General features: G+C 34.4%; 3 protein-coding genes across 3 annotated transcripts in view; 1 reads left to right on the forward strand and 2 right to left on the reverse strand.

The window, feature by feature from the left end:
* Positions 1 to 129: 129 nt before the first annotated feature.
* LOC110443658 (UPF0573 protein C2orf70 homolog A-like) lies at positions 130 to 6661 on the reverse strand. Its single transcript, XM_021488014.1, has 4 exons — positions 6510 to 6661; positions 5691 to 5964; positions 5294 to 5406; positions 130 to 1233 (listed from the first exon to the last, which is right to left on the reverse strand). The coding sequence occupies exons 1-4, from the start codon at positions 6578 to 6580 to the stop codon at positions 1086 to 1088; spliced, it is 606 nt and encodes a 201-aa protein (XP_021343689.1). The 5' UTR covers positions 6581 to 6661; the 3' UTR covers positions 130 to 1085.
* Positions 6662 to 10525: 3864 nt separating this feature from the next.
* LOC110443681 (calcium and integrin-binding protein 1-like) lies at positions 10526 to 17338 on the reverse strand. Its single transcript, XM_021488049.1, has 7 exons — positions 17248 to 17338; positions 14910 to 14944; positions 14338 to 14440; positions 13909 to 14056; positions 13370 to 13482; positions 12950 to 13038; positions 10526 to 12707 (listed from the first exon to the last, which is right to left on the reverse strand). Exons 1-7 carry the CDS (start codon positions 17296 to 17298, stop codon positions 12686 to 12688), a joined length of 561 nt encoding a protein of 186 aa, XP_021343724.1. The 5' UTR covers positions 17299 to 17338; the 3' UTR covers positions 10526 to 12685.
* Positions 17339 to 17551: 213 nt separating this feature from the next.
* The window catches only part of LOC110443662 (vacuolar protein sorting-associated protein 28 homolog), a 9639-nt gene continuing 7296 nt past the window's right edge, over positions 17552 to 19894 (forward strand). Inside the window, exons 1-3 of the mRNA XM_021488021.1 lie at positions 17552 to 17712; positions 19052 to 19080; positions 19435 to 19472. Of these exons, the coding sequence (XP_021343696.1) occupies positions 17676 to 17712; positions 19052 to 19080; positions 19435 to 19472 (104 nt within the window). The 5' untranslated portion in view covers positions 17552 to 17675. The remainder of the gene's footprint in view (positions 17713 to 19051; positions 19081 to 19434; positions 19473 to 19894) is intronic.

The raw sequence follows: 19894 nt of genomic DNA on the forward strand, positions 1-19894 counted from the left end.
ACATTGTGGACATCTGAGTACATTAGGTAAGAGTATTGGAGAGGAACAGCAATTATCGTCAGATTTCAATTAGATTAGTGGTCAAACTACTTGGGATCATAGAATGATAAAAAGAATTAACAAAAATGATTAACTTAAAATTAATAGTTTCATTTTATTCCACAAATGACCATACTTTTATATGAACATGCTGAATGAGAACAGGTGAAAGACCAAGTATTCCCTTGACTGGGAAATTCACAGAAAATAAAAAAATAAATTTACACTTGCACATTAACATGGAAAAGTGGATTAAACCCATACACAATAAAGTACACACATTAAAAGTAAATAAATATCACAATTAGTTATTAACTCTTCAAAAAGATTTGTCTAATCTGACCCAATATCTTATCTACAACTTACAAAACCTGTACATGAACTATGGTAATATTATTTTTTATCTAAATAGTTTCGGAGTGTCAGCTTCAGTATCTTACATCTTCTACCAGGGTAAGTCCTTGGGATATGCTTCTTCAATCTCCATGACATGTTCTGATTTTTATTTGGTCCACTGGTCATTATCTTAATAAACATATTTATGTTTTAAAAACTCTTATTTTGATTTTTTTCTATAACTGGAAGATACAATTTACATATTTACTAACAATTACAACTTCATCAATACAATCAAATTGTACCAACACTGTTATATTACATTTAAACAAGAAAATAAATAGATCTTCTCAATAAATTATATAAAAATAGCAAAAACACCCATAACAACACTTGAAATAAAAGTAAAAAGATTTCTAGATCATCTCATGGGTATACCTATAAGAAATGTGCAGAAGTATTATAAATATATTTGAGCAAAAAACAAATATGGGTACAAAGTCTGTTCACACAAACGATTTAACAATGAAAAGGATTGACTTGTGAAGAGAGAAATTTTAAACATATAGAAGACTTGATTTTGTTTACATGATTGCGGTAGACATTTACAAAATGTACGATAAAATGTTCAAACAAACTGACAGTTTCTCAAAGCCGAGTGATATCACAGTGAGTTAGAAATTTCCTCTTGGTGTTAAAAGTTGAAATGTTTATCTCTTCTCAAAGTAGACATCCCGCATTTCCCGATCTCGCTGGGAGGAGTCTGGGGCTACTCGTCTCAACAGAGGAAGACGGCGAGCATCGTGCATTAGGAATGGTAAGTTGATTTCATCATTGTGTCTTGTGGACAAAATCATGCTGAAACAAGCAACATTCTATGTTATGGGATATGCTTTGGACAGTTAAGTAAACTTTTGGATTGATTGAAGAAAATTTTGTCTGTAACAGTATGTAATGGTCTGTATCATAAATACTTCAATATTTTTTTCATAAAAATTCACACTTAATAATTTTAAATGGGGTTTAAATATAATTTCAAATTACGCTGCAATAACAAAGTTTTGTTTTTAATAAAGACAGTTATGAACTTGTTAAACACATCTAAAATTTAATCACAGCATCTGTAAATTAAAACTGAAATTAGGTGAAAAACTGATTTAAAAGTGGCATGAAAAGACAGTACAAAGATGTCATCATGTGATAAAACCTGTACATAATGATAATAGGTCAAGTCAATGCCATGTGGTGACAGGTCAGTCATATGGGGTGCTGTTTTACTTTTCATTCCATGATATCACTATAATAAAATGGTGATATCACCAACGTAATAGGTGATTCACATATATCTCTATAATAAAGGGATATCCCAATCATTATATTGATATCACCAAATGATGATACTGCCTAATGATTTATGATTTTAGTAATGCCACTACTTTATTACGTCGATAACACTTCAGTGGAACTAAAAGTGAAATTGTATCCAATACAGGCTCGTTGACATGTATTCATGTAGTGGCAAAAGGTCAGTTGATGAGCATGCAATAAAGGGTCGTGGCAATACATGTATCAATATTTTTACAGTTAGCATACCAAGGTTAGGTTGTGATTTACGACCTATTAACAGCCATGGTCATTTAAGGATGAGTCAGGTTTTGGTAGTAGAGGAAAACCGGAGTACCTGGAGAATAAACACTGACCAGCTACCAGTACCTGGTGACTGCCCCAAGTAGACCTCGAACCAGTTACCCAGTACCTGCGACCCAGTGGTAGAGGACCAGTGATCGCAGACGGTCAGACGCCTTAACCATTTGGCCACTGTAGCCCCTAGCATACAATGTCTTAAAGATCAATGTTATAATTGACAAAGCTTATAAATTCAACTTGTTTCACATGTACATTGACCTTATTACCAGTAGTCTTGGAAGTTAATTAATACTAATACCTCTGTACAGCATACTTCATCACAAAAGGACAGTCTGAAATTTTAGTTAAATCATAAACCTTTCGTTACACATGAATATTTTTCACATTGTATATAAAACAGGAATATTTTATAGAGTTTCAAGATTTTTGGTAATTTTCATTCCACACCTAGTCAGTACATGTAGTAATTTTGTACATTTTAAGGCTGTGAAGAATATGTCCTAGCCCAGTTTGGATAACTATAGAAATATTTACACCATGGTTGGTCAACACACGGAGGATCTGCCTGCAGATACTGATGTAGTCAGATACTGATGTAGTCAGCCCCATTCAGATACTGATGTGGTCAGCCCCATTCAGATACTGATGTGGTCAGCCCCATTCAGATATAGATGTGGTCAGCCCCATTCAGATACTGATGTAGTCAGCCCCATTCAGATATAGATGTGGTCAGCCCCATTCAGATATAGATGTTGTCAGTCAAAGTCCATTTAATAATTAGTCACAATGAGCATGTACATTAGGAGTGTTGTGTGACTCCTGAGCTTAATATACAATCATTCAACAAAGAGCGGATCGACAGGAGAGTGCAGAACAGACAGGAAGTGATGTACAGTTGTCATGACAACCTACCTTGGCTGGTTTGCACCCCTCCCTCATGTACTATAGTACATTGTGATGGTAGAACACAGCAAACCACAGCACTCGAACAAAGTCACATTGTGCATCACATATTCACACAGCAAGTTCAAAGTTCAAATTCACAATTTGACAAAACAAGTTTGACCAAGTATTAGCAACAATCACCAAAGAAACAATGAACAGCATTTTGTGCACAGGAAAATTGACTGATATATATATATATGTGTGAATGTAATACGTTGGTGATTGATTAAAGATTGAATATAGATATTTGACATCTAAGATTATCACTTTTGCCTTCTCTTAACAATATGAAGAATTCATATGTTTTTCATTTGATGATCATACAAATTTAATTACAAAACAAAGTTTATCTGATTGAAGGAACAGTAAAATGTTATATATGTAGTAAGTATTAGACTATGACAAGTATGTTGGTATGGGTGTACTTTTGTTGAAGCAGGGAATTGGCAGGATTACACACTAATAATAGTATGTAGGGTTGAAGCTTAAACTAAAGATATACACTGACAGGTAACTAGTGTTTCATACATAGCCATGCAGGTAACAAAGGGGTAGAATTAATCAGAAATGCACCAGTAAGTAAAAGCATCATTGTATTATAACCATCTACTTATTTCCATGTAGGTCTACATTTACCAAGGAAGGTAAGGGTTATGAGTTATAAAAACACTACTTCCTGTAACTGGCAAAATTATAGTACAATGTACCATTGTTATTAGTCAGAATACAACATACACTATCATGTCATTTAAGCTAGAGGTTATCTGCAAATAAGTTATTGAAGCACATAGATAACATCACAATTTGTATGAGACATCTACACGGATTGTTTTTAGTAAAATAAAGTTCAAGATGTTATTAAAAGATTGTATTTTTTTCTTAATAAGCAACTTCGTAGGTATTAAACATCAATTAATAGCCATTTAAATATTGTTTTAATAAAAGCAGTGTAGACAGTGTAGCACTATGGTAAATCTACTGATATTAGTCGACACTACAGACTAGTTTATAGTTATACGAGGTACCTGGTAAATCGTAAATAAATTGAATATATCCAATCTGGTGCCGATTTTAAAAAGTGATCATAAAAGAAAAATTGTATAAAAAAATATAGGTAACCTTTTTTTTAAAGTGAACTGTTTAAGAAGTGAACAATCAAAACAAACAACATTGTAAAAAATATTTCAAACATAAACAGTGTATCAGATTATGTAAAGGTTTAAACTACAAACCACAACATGTAAGTGCAAATTTATGGAAGGAGAGAATTAACATACAAGATTGTACCGAGACAGGGTATAAAAACCAATCCCAACAAAGCTTTCTTAATTAGAAAAATATTTGATGCTTCTAAACAATGCATCTCTGACAAGATATAAGTATTACACTATTCCATGAAATCTTTTTTGTCATCATAATTTCCTTTTTTTTGGAGTGGTAATAATCATTCTGACAATAACATTGATGGAGACAGACTAGTGACACCTACATGTACACCATAGGTATATTTTTCTTCATTGGCAAAACAATTACAAGTATTTATAAAGAGACCGATTCAGAAAACAGTTGAATCCATTTTAGATATAAATACCTTAACAGAACTACATTAATTCATGAAATATTGACATCTTCAGCAGGTCTATATCTGTAGCATGCAGATCTATCCAAGGTCAGGCTAAAGTGATTGATTTTGTCAGGGTTTTGATAGCTGAGGGTGAAATTGTGTGGACAAAAATACATTGTTCTCTGTCTAAACCACAGGTGCTGGACACACTAATATAATGTGTATATAGTATATACACATCATATTAGTGTGTTCAGCACCTGTGGTCTAAACCAGTCTTCATTGGGGTAAAATTACCAATTTTTAGAGAATTCCAGATTGAAAAAAGATCATTCGTTTAACACATTGTAATTTGATAAAAATTGTCTTTACTAAATTATATGGTCACTTAGACTTATTTCTACAGGTTCTTATTCTAAGTATGTCTAATACTTCGTCAAATGTCATATTGTCCTTGTCTAATGGTGACAGTCAAATAGATCTACAAATTACAGAGCTACAAGTCAATTGTCGGAATTTGGCAATATTTCATGTGTTCACATTCTAAGCTACGTTAATGCCAAATGTCACTATATTAATTAAATTGCACTTAATATTACTTGATATATATCAATCACATCTAGCTTGGCAAAACACAGTTAGTGGTACAGATCTACCAGTGTATACTTCTGGACACGTGCAACAAAGGAGGATGACAAAGCGAGCCACAGCACATAGTGACAGGAGTTTGCATGGGTTATAGTTCAGTACACCCATACTTACAAGGGCATATTGCGCCTTAGCTGTTCTTCTGCACCAACAGGTAGCATAAAGTAATTAACACGCTTATTTGTACCACTCCTATCTGTGTAGTGTTCTCTGTGTTTCTGCCCAAGCTGAAACAGAAAAGGAAATGACTAGGTTTGCATATAGGTTATGTTACAATCAATTATTTCATTTGTGAACAAGACATGAAATTAAAATCGCTGAAGAAACCATACAAGAATACCAGCATATTTTTTTATTTTTTTTTTGTGTTTTGAAATTAGAATTTATAAAATTTGATAATTTTCATTAGAATATAAGATGACTACAGTAGCTCACCATTGCAATTGCTAATCATTTTAAAAGTAATTAATAAATTCTAAATATGAAATTATTACAGAAATATGACAATTACTTTATCAAATTGGTAGAGCTCTTCTTTCCTGTCATGATCTATATTTGACAGTGAATATTTTGGAGCATTTAGCCATCTGTCACGAGTTCGACTTCTGGCACTGATGACAGTCTCTGGTTTGTGGGTATAGTATGTTGGGAATTCGCCACCTTTACATAGTGGATCGGCTGAACATGACAAGGTTTTGGAACGGTAGTCCTGGAAATATTTTTGTGTTGCGTTTCCATAAGTTTCACCGTAATCATACTTTGTTGTTGGGCAATGGCCTTGATATCTTCAATGAATATAAAAAGATTAAAATAAAAAAAGGATAACAAAAACATATACAGTACATTGTATTCCCCCTTTTTTTTCGTCCATTACAAGTAGTACAAGTATAAATAGTCATCACAAATTTATAATAAATATTATAACTATTCTAATCCTCGTTAGACACTGATTCGAGGTAACAACTATGGTTTAGATGATACTCTGGTTTGTAACGCGTTTGTTTCGAATGAAAAAGACAACAACTCATATCAGCCTCTTCATGATAATTGATAACTATTTTTTCTATAAAGTCATGATCGAGCTATACGGACGAACTTGACAGTGGTCTTTGTCAAGATAAAATTATTGCTATAACATAAGGATAAGGTCGGCTAAGTTTTGTTTTTATTTTATAATATGCCGACTTTTAAAAGGCGTCTGTCATAAGCATACCAATTTAAACCTCCACCACAGTGGATAACATTGATCGAATCCAACTGTTCATCTTAGCTTTAGCAACTTGTCTACACTATTGCCAGCTGTAATATATCGAAATCTCCTCTTACTTACCCCGGCATAAACCGTGGTGGGATATAGGTGGCATTGTTCGTGGTAACTAGAGTTCCTGCTGCCCTTGACATGATGATCAGTATCTTTCAGTTTCAATCAGCCGAACAAGTTGTTTACATGCCGAACAACACCCTAGTAGTTCTACGCTGCACAAAAAGTAGTTCTCCATTTGGCGACCAATTTACATCAATATTTATCAATAGTCTTACAATTTTAGAATATAGATTAATTAGGTTATTTAATTCCAATATTTTCTTTGTAGTTTCCCGAAAAAAATCAACGTATTAGCAGTTAAAGTTTGGCGGATTGATACGAATTTCGAATAATGTCGCCACGGTAATAGTCAGGGGAAGTTACTCCGGATTGGGTGTGCGAAAATAGGTGTCGTGCTACCAATGTAGCAGAGTACCCCAATATATACTATGCAGACTCGCAAAACTATATTTTTAGTTTAACTTTATGCAATTTCTCGTGAAATGTGAAGTAAAACCGATTATATATCTGGTTTTGATTGTATACCTTTACTTGAAAACTTTCTCCTTGGCCGATGAACTGTCTACACGTTAGGCCTAATTTTCAAGTCTTTCATTCCTTTATAAATGGTTCTTATTTTCATTTCTTGCGTTGGCTATAACTTTTAAACTGCTTAATATATCTTAAACCTGAAGTATACCTGCATCATCCACAGAAGATGTGCTTACACTTGTATTAGGTCACTGTGACATGCATTGACCTCAAATTCAAAGGTCAAATAAATGCAATATTTTCTTTGTGGTTTGTTCATGTTTGTATCAAACCGTTTTAGGTATCTTGATGATTCTTGAAGTATATCTGCATCACCCACATATGATGTGCAATGCATTTTTATTATTATTTGATCGCTGTGACCTCGACCTCGATGCAATTTTGTTTAGTTGTGACTTTTAAACTTTAGAGAGTAAAGTGACCTTTTACGTCATAACGTTTTCATTCCAATAATCATATATGCATTTTATTATTTGGCAGAAGTCAGTTTCTTTATAGCCTAATCATATTTAAGGAAAATGAAGATACACAGTTTTTTGACTTTATTTGCAAGTTTTTATTTTGTAAGGAAGGAAAGACTATTGGCTAATTAAGAAGAAATACGTATGTTTGTGTTCACAAAGCAAATCTCCAGTCACTTATTTTGTTGAAACATTTTTTAACAAATTAGACTGTATTGGTGTTCCAAAGAGATCGAACTGTATAATTATATATTAAAAAAAAATGGAGCGTCCCATCATTTTTAAAGGAGATATATGACTATTTATCATAGCCATTTCCGAATGACGATCTAATTTCCTTAGTATTATGTTCTGCGGAATCAGATATTTTCGTGGGGCCCAAATTTTGTGGTTCCCCAACAAAACACATTTCATGGGTACATGGGAAAAAAAGTCCCACGAAAATTAGTGAGTTCACAGCAATCTGCGAGCGGACGTCAATTTACATAGCCACTGAACACGTTCGTTTGCTGAACTAGTGAGCGCGTCCACGACCACACTATATGATCAGGACAAGCTATAGAAAGCTTTTCCATCACTGCTCGCCAGTAAGGCGATATTTTCCCTCCGAGCATATCCCCCTTGGCTACCTGAAGCCACAGGGTCACGACGCTGTCACAAATAGTGTGCAACTGACCATGGTCAACGTTTCTGAACGAGTACATATAAATATAAACTTTATATGATTTTACAACAATTATGAAACAAGTTATTTTAACTTATATTAATCGAACCCCAGCTGACTTGGTGAAAGGTGAGTGATATTCACTGCACAAACCGAAAACCCAACTAGTTTCTGAACTAGTGAGCGCCTCGCAGAGTTATACCAAGTCAAGTAGTTCAGACTGTATTTCCCCTCATATTCATTGGTTCCTTCAATTGGACCTCACCCCTGGGTAGGGCATGGATCTCGGAGAAAATTCTTGCAGCATGAATTTATTTGTTTTATAATGTCTCGACTATTGGTATATATGAATAGAGAATTGGTACTGGACCTTTTTTTTTGAGTCCAAATTCTCCCATCGTATATACATTATTTTATGAATAATAAAAATCACACCGTTTCGAAAACACAACATCGAAAGATCGCGACCGCCAGTAACGTTTACCAGAAGTGAATCTGTTAGTTGTGTTTGATTGCTTGTGCAAGGGTAAATTTGTTACATTTACTGACTAATTGATAAAAAAAACCAGTTCGATAAAAAATCATATGTTGAAAACATCAACACTTTCGTACATCAGCAAGATGTAGAAAAACAAATCAAAAAGTGCACGGGATAAAACAACAAAACTGAGTTAAAATGAAATGCCGTTTACAAAGTTTAACAGTGACTCCAATGAAGTCTACGGACACATAAAGGGTTTCATATCTAGGACTTGGAAATTTTATGACAAATTTCATCATTAATACGAACATTATACTTAAAAAGGCCCACTGTAAGTACGGAGTCACGCGCGTGACATGTCCCCTTTTTAGAAGATACAAATGAGCAGTACGGAGCCAAGAGAGGACAACCTCATTTCTGCGACTTGGTAGACACCATTTTTTAAGGTTTTGTTACATTTTTAAGAAGCTTATTGCTGGTCGCGAGGGATAATCGTTGATGCAATTCACTCTTAGTCCGATCAATTACACCCATAATATATGGATGTATTGACAGACGAGGCTAGTGCCTGTGATCGATGAATTTGAATGACTGTACATTTGTATATGACAGTTTTATATTGGTCTCTACCACCATTTTCATTACCTTAATTCCTACGTGACGCAGAACCCATAGTAAAGTAAGTTTTGTATTTGTTTGTAGAACAGAGATAGATAGAGAGTCTGAACAAAAGACTGACTTTAATGCGGTTTTTATTGATGCGGTCGAAGGCCAAGCCGATACCGCATATATTTCTGTGGGAAAAGGCACCATCTGGTAGTTGGTTCAGACTGCAACTGTTTGCCGTCGAGGAGCTCCGAAATGCGTTCCAGAAAGGAGGATTTGTGCTCCTCTGGCTTTGCGCTATCCGTTTAATTGCAAGTCAAATTTACGTTCAGCTCTTGCATTAAATTGTGATTAGGATGTAAAACTTTGGCAATAGATTTTGGATTTACACTCGTACATGTAGGGTTGAAAACGAAATGGACCCGTTGTTTCCTCGCAATGGCTTTTCATACCGATGTTGTTTGAAAAGCTGTAGATGGATTGGGCTCGGCAACTGCCTGCAGATCCAAAGATCATAGAACCACAATCGAGTTTTGATAAGTGATTGGTATAGGCGCTAAAGTGTTTTAATGATCTGTATCTCAATCAGTACGGAATAGGACTCATAGAATGATTTAAGTTTTTTTGGAACGTTGTATCGTTCCGACATTTGTGCTAACGTTAGATAAAGAAACTGTGTTAGATCAATAATTGAGTTTTTCATTTTTGACAAAAGTGCATGCATGCATTTTTAGATTTACGTGCTTCCCATTGGTGAACCTGATAATTTGTTATTGCAGTTACAAAGCAACAGGATCATCAGTGCTCCCCTTTCCCTAGTCAGCCACTTCTCAATGATCGATTCTGATCCCACCACAGACGATAACCCTCACGTTTTATCAAAATCTGCAAAAGGGTTTTTAAAATCGAAAATATTAATGTTTACGATTAGTTGATGGACAAAGGCAACCACAACAGGTTATCTGAGCAACTCAGGTGACCTAAACAGTCATGTTGGCATCGGACTACAGATGTAGCATGTCTTACTCAAAATCAGCTGGGAAAATAGGTCTTACACTAATAGGTGTTTTGACGTTCGGAGGTTGTTATTAACGTCAAAGAGCATTTTTTATTGTCTGATTTATGTCGGATTAATAACTCAACAAGAAAATATAGGCAGTTGTTTGCCTTCTCATGCAAGCAAGATCTCTATAGTTTGGCAAAGGCTCAATGGGCCTGCCAATCCAAAAATGATGAAACAGGATTACTACAGGTGCACAGAAAACACTACATCTGAGATGTGAAACACAGAATAAAGTATTTATTTGAAAATTGGAAAATCAACCAGCAATCTTCCAAATTTGCATGAATTTGAGAACAAATGTTGGTTTTAACAATAACATACATGATTTCTTAGGATAACAAAATAAAATAATTATGTACAATATAAAATCTCTGAATAAATTGAAACAATTTGTGTCTTTAGAATTACCAGCAGCTTTGACCATTTGTGCATAGAAGTACCATGTAGATGAGCAGCTATCTCGGGTATAATGCTTTGCAATATTTTGAAAATAAAAATTTCAATTCACAATTCATTGTCAATGCAATGCAGCTTTTTTTGTAGATTACGGAGTAAAACGATTGCAATGACGCTCCAACAATGTGATCTCAAAGTTGCCTCATCATCAATCTCGTGTAAGATTGTCTATGTCACAATAAGTTATTGCATATGAATAATTACCATTTCTGTAATGAAACCAACAACCAACATGGATACTATTGTTTGTTTCAACGCTAGTCAGTATATTCCGATCTATGTGCAATGTGCAAGTTCAACAGTATTCTAATGCCTCGTGAATACTAGATACAGATATCAGTGTGGATGCTTTCAAGTGTTCTGATACACAATACTCTGGGGTTTTTTGCTTCATCTCCCTAATAAATATAAATTGACATAAAAATTCTGAATTAGCAGATCTAAAGTTGGTATGTAAAGTCCTGGCATTCTGAGATGTGTTATCAAACAGTATTAAGTAAAGCCTTATTTACATAAATTTTGGCCATTATTATACATTCTTTCAGGTGAATCCTTTCAGTATCTTTGTTTCACATACCACATACAGTTTGTTGGAACTCATTTACCCTTTCACCACTGTAGACCATAATGGACTTATCCAATTCAATGCAGGGTAGAGTTTATTAAAATTACATACGGATGAAAGGGTTAAGTTATAATCATACTTTTAGTTTACATGAATGTGGTAGGGTAAAGCAGTGACGATTTTGACATGATCAATGACTGAAATAGAAAGTGGCTGATGAGAGTAATTGAAATATGTATCAACTGTTTTCAAGAATAAATGTGTTTTACGTATAAAGATATATAATGTATTGAAAGGCACAACCTGCTTTAGATATGAATGAATATACACACAAAATACAATTACAAGTGATTAAACTACCAGAATAGTAACAAATATGTTATTTACTAAGGGTACACAAAACTGGTTACATATATTGCAAAAATACATTTTAACCATCATTTACAAGTGGTATAAAAAAAGTCAACAAAATACAAAACCAAAATGGAGAGAAAGATATAGCTGATATGGAAATGACTAATTACATGGAATGTGTGTTTGTCTTAGTGGTCTTAGCTACCCCCTATAATAAACAGCAATGGAAGTGGTGTCATACTGATGTTGCATTTTGATGTCATAACTCACAGAGATTTCTTCTTATTACAAAATGGGAATCATCTATAACGTATTGCTTTCCTGATATAATACAAATGTTTACAAACACAATTCGGGACTAATAACAAAAGAAATATTATGCATATTATTTATATCTGGGACCATCCAAACATCAATTGAAACATGGCTCTTTTTGCATAGGTTTCACACCATTTAAACTCAAACATTTAGTTCAATTAATGCTTTCATATATTTGAACTCTTTAGTTGAAAGTTGTGTGTCTGCAAGTTGAATTCACCAATATGTTTAATAGCGGAAAATGTAAAAATAACACCAGCAAATTTCTCGTTTTAAAGAAGCCCATAAATTTGACAATAACTTTAGTCCTGATGGCCTTATCAAGGTCAAGGGACTTGAGGACACAGACCAGGTTCACAAGGAGTTCAGTAGGAAATGTGAGAAATATACTGGGATAAATGAGACAATCAGGAGAGAACTGCTATAGGCCTGCCTAGCCTGTTGTTCAATCCCATTCATGTATCGTCATTGAATAAAATTTGTTGAAATGAAATGAAATGAAAAGAGAGTAAAAAAACAAATCATGCGCGTTGATCATAATGAGTGTCCGCTACACCACAGATCTATATCACAATGTTATATCAGTGTCCAATATTGTAGTCGTCAGCAGTTCAGGCCAAATTCACTGTCACATTTGTCGGCCAAAGTCTATTGGCTGGTCCCTTGTATCTGTCCATTGTCCTTTATAGTCGAATCCTGAAAGAGCTGTAATAAAGGAAGAAGTCATAATTATACACACAAATGTATAAATCAACTCAATAACTTCACATATCAAAGTCCTGTGCAGCAGTTGATTTGTTACTACAATTGTACTTTGGTCGGTATTTTAGTTACATACATATCAGGAATATCGTTATACTGTGATATTTCCTGATATTTTTTATTTATAATACACTTTGATTAACAACATTTTTTTTCTGAAATTTAGAAATCTGTAAAAGTCTTACTTTACAAAGTCAGGAGCCTTGGAAATGACATGTTCAAACTCGGCAAAAGAAAGTGAATCATCGTCGTCTAGATCAGCCTCTTCAAATATCTGTGAAAAAAATATTATCATCAACCTCTGTACCAAAAGTATATAAAATACTACTTAAAGAAGATATGAGGATTTGCCCATCAGGAATATGCATGACTGAAGTGGAAGGAGGGGGGTTTCTAGATAAATCTGTGATCACCACGTAATTAGCTGAACAGTTCAACATTTTGGATTTTTGCTTGAAGCATATTTATTAATTACATGCACTTGCACTTCACTTAATCCATGATAATACTATATACAATCTTACAGTGTAACATGAAATTCATAATATAATGATTTGGCTAAAACATTTTTGATCTCAAATGGATAATTTTAAGGAAAACCTTACATTATCTATGAGTTGCTGCATCTCCTCATCGCCCAGTTTCTGACCTTCTCCTGTCAGGCGGTCAACTACCTCCTTTAGGTCTCGGCTCGACAACATATCATCTCCATCAAAATCTAAAGGGGAAGACAAATTTAACAGATTATTTAAGCTAGAGTTTAAACAGTTTAAGTAGTTGTACCCTTGTAAACAGAAGTTTTTATATTTGTCCTTACATGTTTTTATTTTCATTAGAACATGCACATCCTTGTCTTAGGTTATGAAGTGCCATTTTAATTATTTATCCTAGTTTTAGAAAAAGCAGACTTATTTGAATCAGATATAATAGGTTTTATAGTATTTGTATCATTTCAGTCCATAATTGTTGTATTGACAAAGGCTTAAAAGATCCTAATCATGTATATTTTTTTTATCATGTTTGACACTTAATTATAAATCATGCCAAAACCTCTGATGAGAAAATGTAAATGATACTATTAGCTACATAAGATAAATGGCTGCATCAACAGATGAAGAAGGTGGACTTTTCTAATAGTATTTACCATAGATCCTGAACGCATATTCAACTTTAACATTCTTCGGTGCATTATCACTGAAGACAGACATCATGTCTAGGAAATCCTCAAATGTCATGTCTCCATTCCCTTCAGACGAGAATACTTTAGTGATCTGGTCTTTGAAAGGATTCACCTGTAAGGTAATCATGGCCAATATTTACGTTAATAAGGTTTTACTTAGAGCTTTTCCAGATTTCAATTTTCCACTAAATAAGCATAAAGACCTCTAGTAGACTTGCAATTAGGTCGAGGATAACTATGCTTTGCCAAAAGATAAATTATTATTATAGAATAAAATGACAACTATCCAAGATCAACCGCTAGGCCTTTCTGCCTTCTTAGGCTTGTTCGTACTGATCTTTATTTGATGTTTATATATATATATATATATATAAAGCAATAATGAAGAAATACCTTCAGTTCTGGGAGCTCCAAGATGGTTTCATTATCCAGTTGTACATTTTTGTTAACCTCCGATACCTTCTCTGGGTTCAATTCTCTAAAGCGCTTGTACACACTGAATACACAAATATAAACATTTATCAGTATAGAATGTGTAGCATGATATTATGGTTTGGTCAATGCTTGTCCATACTTAACCCTGTCCCAGTATTTCACTTTTATTTTGTCTGTATTGAAATGTTGTGAAGGCATTCACTTAAAACTACTTTATTTTGTGAACAGCAGGACTGACCAGTGTTATTTATGTCTCTTTATTTTCATACTTCCAAGTTGGTATACATTTATGACCAAACAAAAGTAACAGCTTTCAGACCTGAATACATTTTATCTGTTACACAATTCAATAAATTTGGACAAGTTTTATTTGATGTAAATTTATTCACCTTTCATTTTCAGCAATTCAATATTAATTCCAATATGCTGATATAATTTGGTAAAAAAACCATTCCAATGAGAAAGACAGCCATCCAGAGAAAAACTACCATTCAGAACAATCTGTTATTAAATGCATTAATGTTACTTACTGTAAGATTTCCTTTTTTGTGAAGTATGTCAGCTCCTGAAATAATTCATACAAACTTAAATAAGTAACGAAAAAATTCAACAATACACCAATTATAATAATTATATCATTATCACGTCTACAGAAATTAATTTAATACTTGATGATCATGTTATAATTATTGTTTTGTGAAACTTGAGGGATTTCTGCCATGTTAGCTGTAGTGTCATATTAACAATCTGATTGGCCAACCCTAAAAGGTAAACTATGAACTTCCATAGTACAGACAATCATCCAATATATGGTCATTGGTGTGTACAAAATAACCCCTTTAAAATGACATATTTTGAGTTGTTCTCTCAGAAGAAACTATTAGATCTGAGAATATAGGAATAGTTTAGAAATGGAAATAAGGAGAGTTGGCAAGTATGCAAATGCCAACACCCATCACTATCAAATTTTATTTGTATGACAATGTTTTTCAATATTAATTTTACTATATGAAATTGTTATGTTGAGTTGGTAGATTTTTTTTCAAAACCTGCCAGATGAACAGTAATGTACAGTGCTGATATTTTATACTAGCCTGTCAGGTACACATGTGAGTAAGAACATCGTAATGGGTTGTATTAACTTTTGGGACACACAAGTATTTCAGTCCTGATCCCAGTATCACAAACATATCTTAACGAAATTCCTTTTAAATTGTCTGCAGGAAAACATTACTCGTACCAAGGACACTTTCAACAACTCAGGATTTTCCCTCCACTCTAATAATGTCTTGAATTCCGATGGAAAACCTTTAGGTCATAAGTAAAACTGAGGCCTGGACAAGCACTTATTTTGATAACCAATTGTAATGTATATCATCAACTCATTCATCTTTAGAATAAAAGGTTTGAACTTGCCTAAATAGAGCTGAAACAACAGACTATTGCCATTCTAAATGTTTTGATGGGGCGGAGGACAGGTAACTATCATGAATGAGAAAAAAGATACTAATGCTTCTTCTGCTTGGTAATACTAAGCCTCCTTCAACAGGTTGAAGATTCTGCTATGTTCGTAGGTGGTGTGCGCTGGACTGACACAAAGGTTAAAAAGTTAATTAAAAACTGGATAAAAACAAAGGACCTCAGAGTTTTGACACACTGGCCTTGAAGGCGTCCAGTGTGTTGGCGAGGGTGATGTCTGGCGGGAGGGCGTTCCAGTCTCTCACCGTCCTGGGGAAGAAGGACATCTTCCTTGTGTCGATCCTGCTTGTGAGGAGCTGGTAGGATCTGGCATGGATAGATCTACCGAGTCTGCGAGGTAATAGCAGTCTACCGCCTTTACGTATCGCAACTAGGCCTCGGTCCGTCCTGTACAACATAGCCAGGCGAGCGTCATGGCGTCTTTTCTGGAGTTATCTCCAACCAAGTACGCCGAGAATGCTGGAGACGCTGGAGGTGTTTCTGTGGCAGCAGGTCACGTACCCCGCAGCTTAGTTCGAATTATTCTGACGTTTTATCGACCTTTTTTATATCGGTCTGTCGTCGATTAACGTCAGAACTCCTGCCCTCTATAATATGCGGGAAATAAGCGACCCGCACCTGGGTCACTCTTCAAACTGATTTTAGAAACGAATCGTCACTTTCACACACATCTCGTTTGTGAACGCCCCAAGAGCCAGTTCTGCATCCATGTATTGATCCTGCCTTGGATGCCGTACTCATGGAGCTTATGGATGAGTAGGCTGTGATTAACCTTGTCGAAGGCCTTGGATTTCCACAACGCTAGTTGCTTTATATTAATGTATCAGTATCTTCTTTTCTCATTTGTGATAGGTACGTGTGGTGCTCTAAACTGTGGCTTGGTATTTTATTACCTTATGAATTGGATTAAACATAAGTGTTTATTCTCTAATATTACTCGATCCTGGTATTTTACATGTGTAATCTAGGATACAACTTCATGGAAGTTTCAATTTTCAATACTAATCTACAATCATTATGTTGACAGATGGAAATCTGATGATCCACTTCTGTTGAGAAGTGTCTGTGACTTCCAGGTGTAATGTCAGATAATAAAATTAATTTAAAACATATGACTAATTTAACAATCAGATACCACAATTTAGTTAGTCAATAGCCATTCTAAAAATGGTGGCCATGTTTTTCAATCACTTCAATTATAATCTATTTTAAACTGTCGAACCACTTTCGGGTCACGATTTAGTTATGTCAACATTGATTGACAACCATTGTAAACAACCTTAATTTAATACGTACCGATGCGTTTACGTTTCATATTGAGTTTAAAAGTGTGTCAATCGAAAGAGAAAATGTCAACCTTATCAAGGTTAGTGTCATCAGCATATTCACCTGATAATCATCGAGTTCTTCCTCGGTAAATACACTCTGTGATCCTCCCATTGCGATTCGTGTCGCTGCTTCAAGATAAAATGGCGATGGATATATATAACTTCCGAATATTATAAAAATACATACGGAACAAGCATTATACATTAGCAATAGATACCAAAAAATAATATCCGTCTTAACCATGTATATAAATTCCAGATTATGATGGAAGAAAATATAAATAAAATATATACAGTGCTATATTGCTATATTTTATTTAAATTACGTTTCGTTTTATTTTGATTCATTTATAATAACCAAAGCCAGTTCCCGGAAGTGATTCATAATGGAAAGGTAGTGACTGTCAAAGCAGTTATGATGGAACAATTTCATTAGTTAAAGCTGACGTGTGTGTTTGACTGAGATTGAAGTGCCATAACAGACCGAAAATGAGCATGTTTTCTCAAGTTCCACAAGCTAATCCAGGTATATCTGAAAGAGGACTGAATTTACACTACCAAAACAGCTGATTTCTGAGTCTCACTCTTGACAGCTGATCATCTTATTGACAAAAAATCCATGCATTCTCATTGAAAACTAGTTCTAAACAGAAACAAGTTTGTCTTTGTTTTGTAAAGTAACTTTTTCGAATTCTTTTTGAGATATTGAAAGAACTCGGATACCAGAATGAGCTAATATTAATAGTGTGACCATCATTTAGTTTTTTTAAACAGCAAATAAGGCATGCATGTTATAAACATGCACAGTATAACAGTATAAAAGTATTTTATATGTCACTGGTTATTGTGTGGTATTTTTATCTGTCAGAATGTCTTTAGTATGGTGTTTGAGCCAAAGGAAACTTGGACAGGCATCTACATATCTGTCAGAATGTCTTAAGTCTGGCGTTGAAACCTCATAATTAGGAAACTGTGGCTTATATTACCCATCTGCAGTATTATTATGACATATTGAATTGTAATATTATAAGTCGAAAGGTTGCCTGGTTCATATAGATCCACTGAAAGTAAAACCTCAACAAGCAGTCATTAATCCTGTACTTCAGTACACCCAATTACAATTGTAATCACTATAAAGTCGGCATCAGTTCCGCGCTATCACAAGGACAGACAAACACGAACATATCGCAGCCTCCCAAAATACACACACATACACTACACGCATGCATCTTGCACACAGGGGAGGCCGTCCTTAAATGACCTTAGCTGTTAATAGGACGTTAAACAAAATCAAACAAACAAACAATGGTAATCATTTTATAATAAGCCCATGGAAGGTTGTAAAAGGGAGGGAGGATTGTCTTGGAACTGTGTTGGGTGATCACTGGTGTATAGAGTAACTGTATGTGTATACGTAGCTAGAGTTTTCTGTCTGGAGTTCCGAGGTCTCTTGGTTTGGCTGTTGTATTTTTCCGTATAGTTGATTGCCTTTTACAACAATTTAATAAGACTAATGGTAGTAGTGACTATATCCAGTTCATTTGTTTACAGGAAGTCACTTAAGTTCACTTAAGAATATACCATCAGAATTTCTGGCCAGGTATATATACTCACTTGCTGCCACCAAATGTAACTGGTCTGGGTGTTTATCACATCTTTTTTCATCCAAGGCTACCAGAGACCATGCAAGTTCTGAGCAACTTGGTGTAATATTATAACAGGAGATAGAAATATTAGTTGATTTAATACCTGAATTACATGGAAGATATCATTGCAAAGATTAACAAGATTATTGAAGTACCTGTATACTTAACTGTAACATACAAAGACGTTTTAGTTTAATAAATACAATTTTTCTTTTTCAGCACAACCCAATAATCCTGCTTTGTATGAGGTAAATATATTTCTTCAACAGTGACTGATTCTTTACTTTTATCACATCAGAATAATTGTTACATGCTTGATGTAATGTTCATACTATTTATAATAACATCACTTGTCTAGTACTATTACTGAAAATGTAAAATTAAAATGAAAACTGTAATTTCATACATATGTCACATGATACAGCTTGATATTCAGTAGTAACGAGGAGATGAATATGAACATTGAACTCGGTAATTGAAAAAATATATAATGTTAAGTTAAAGCAGCAATACAATATGTCATTTATACATGTATTAAATGATTTTTGACTTTAGTCAATAATATGTTAATTAAAGTAAATCTTAAATTTTCTCTTATGTAGGAAGTTAAATTGTACAGAACTTCAAGAGAGAGAGCCAAGTAAGTATTATCTGTGTGCCCAGTACCTACTACAGTTTATAAACCTATGTTTACAAGGTACAAGTCATTTTCCAAATCAATATTACCATGTTCGCCATAATTAGTGCCCCTTCCCCATAGTGCTTCGATCCTTTTTCAGGAGGAATTGAAATTATATAGATCCCCTTCTTCCCCTCACAGACCTGAACGGGCCTGGTCAAAAATACATTGTATTTACGGTTCAAAGCAGAGCTTTAGGTCAGGTGAACATGGCTGAACTTTCCATAAAGCAGATGAATTATTTAATTTCCAAACTTCCAGCTACTATTGAATGTTTATAATGGTCTTTAATGACATCAACAATTTAGTTGCACAACTTTTTTATACGCCCGTCGAAGACGGGGATGTATTATGTTATCACGTGAGCGGGCGGGCGGGCGGGC

Source organism: Mizuhopecten yessoensis, unplaced genomic scaffold (genome assembly GCF_002113885.1).
Source record: "Mizuhopecten yessoensis strain PY_sf001 unplaced genomic scaffold, ASM211388v2 scaffold716357, whole genome shotgun sequence".
NCBI classification, from domain to species: domain Eukaryota; kingdom Metazoa; phylum Mollusca; class Bivalvia; order Pectinida; family Pectinidae; genus Mizuhopecten; species Mizuhopecten yessoensis.

What these genes read in the sequence shown, in the direction of transcription:
- LOC110443658 (XM_021488014.1), bottom strand. Translation starts at nt 6,580, where the DNA reads ATGTCAAGGGCAGCAGGAACTCTAGTTACCACGAACAATGCCACCTAT. An exon ending in CCACCACGGTTTATGCCGGG is followed by an intron (nt 5,965 to 6,509) that starts GTAAGTAAGAGG and finishes TATTCATTGAAG; the next exon opens with ATATCAAGGCCATTGCCCAA. An exon ending in AGCTCTACCAATTTGATAAA is followed by an intron (nt 5,407 to 5,690) that starts GTAATTGTCATA and finishes TTTCTGTTTCAG; the next exon opens with CTTGGGCAGAAACACAGAGA.
- LOC110443681 (XM_021488049.1), bottom strand. Translation starts at nt 17,298, where the DNA reads ATGGGAGGATCACAGAGTGTATTTACCGAGGAAGAACTCGATGATTAT. An exon ending in ACAAAAAAGGAAATCTTACA is followed by an intron (nt 14,441 to 14,909) that starts GTAAGTAACATT and finishes TTGTGTATTCAG; the next exon opens with TGTGTACAAGCGCTTTAGAG. An exon ending in AAGGCTCCTGACTTTGTAAA is followed by an intron (nt 12,708 to 12,949) that starts GTAAGACTTTTA and finishes CCTTTATTACAG; the next exon opens with CTCTTTCAGGATTCGACTAT.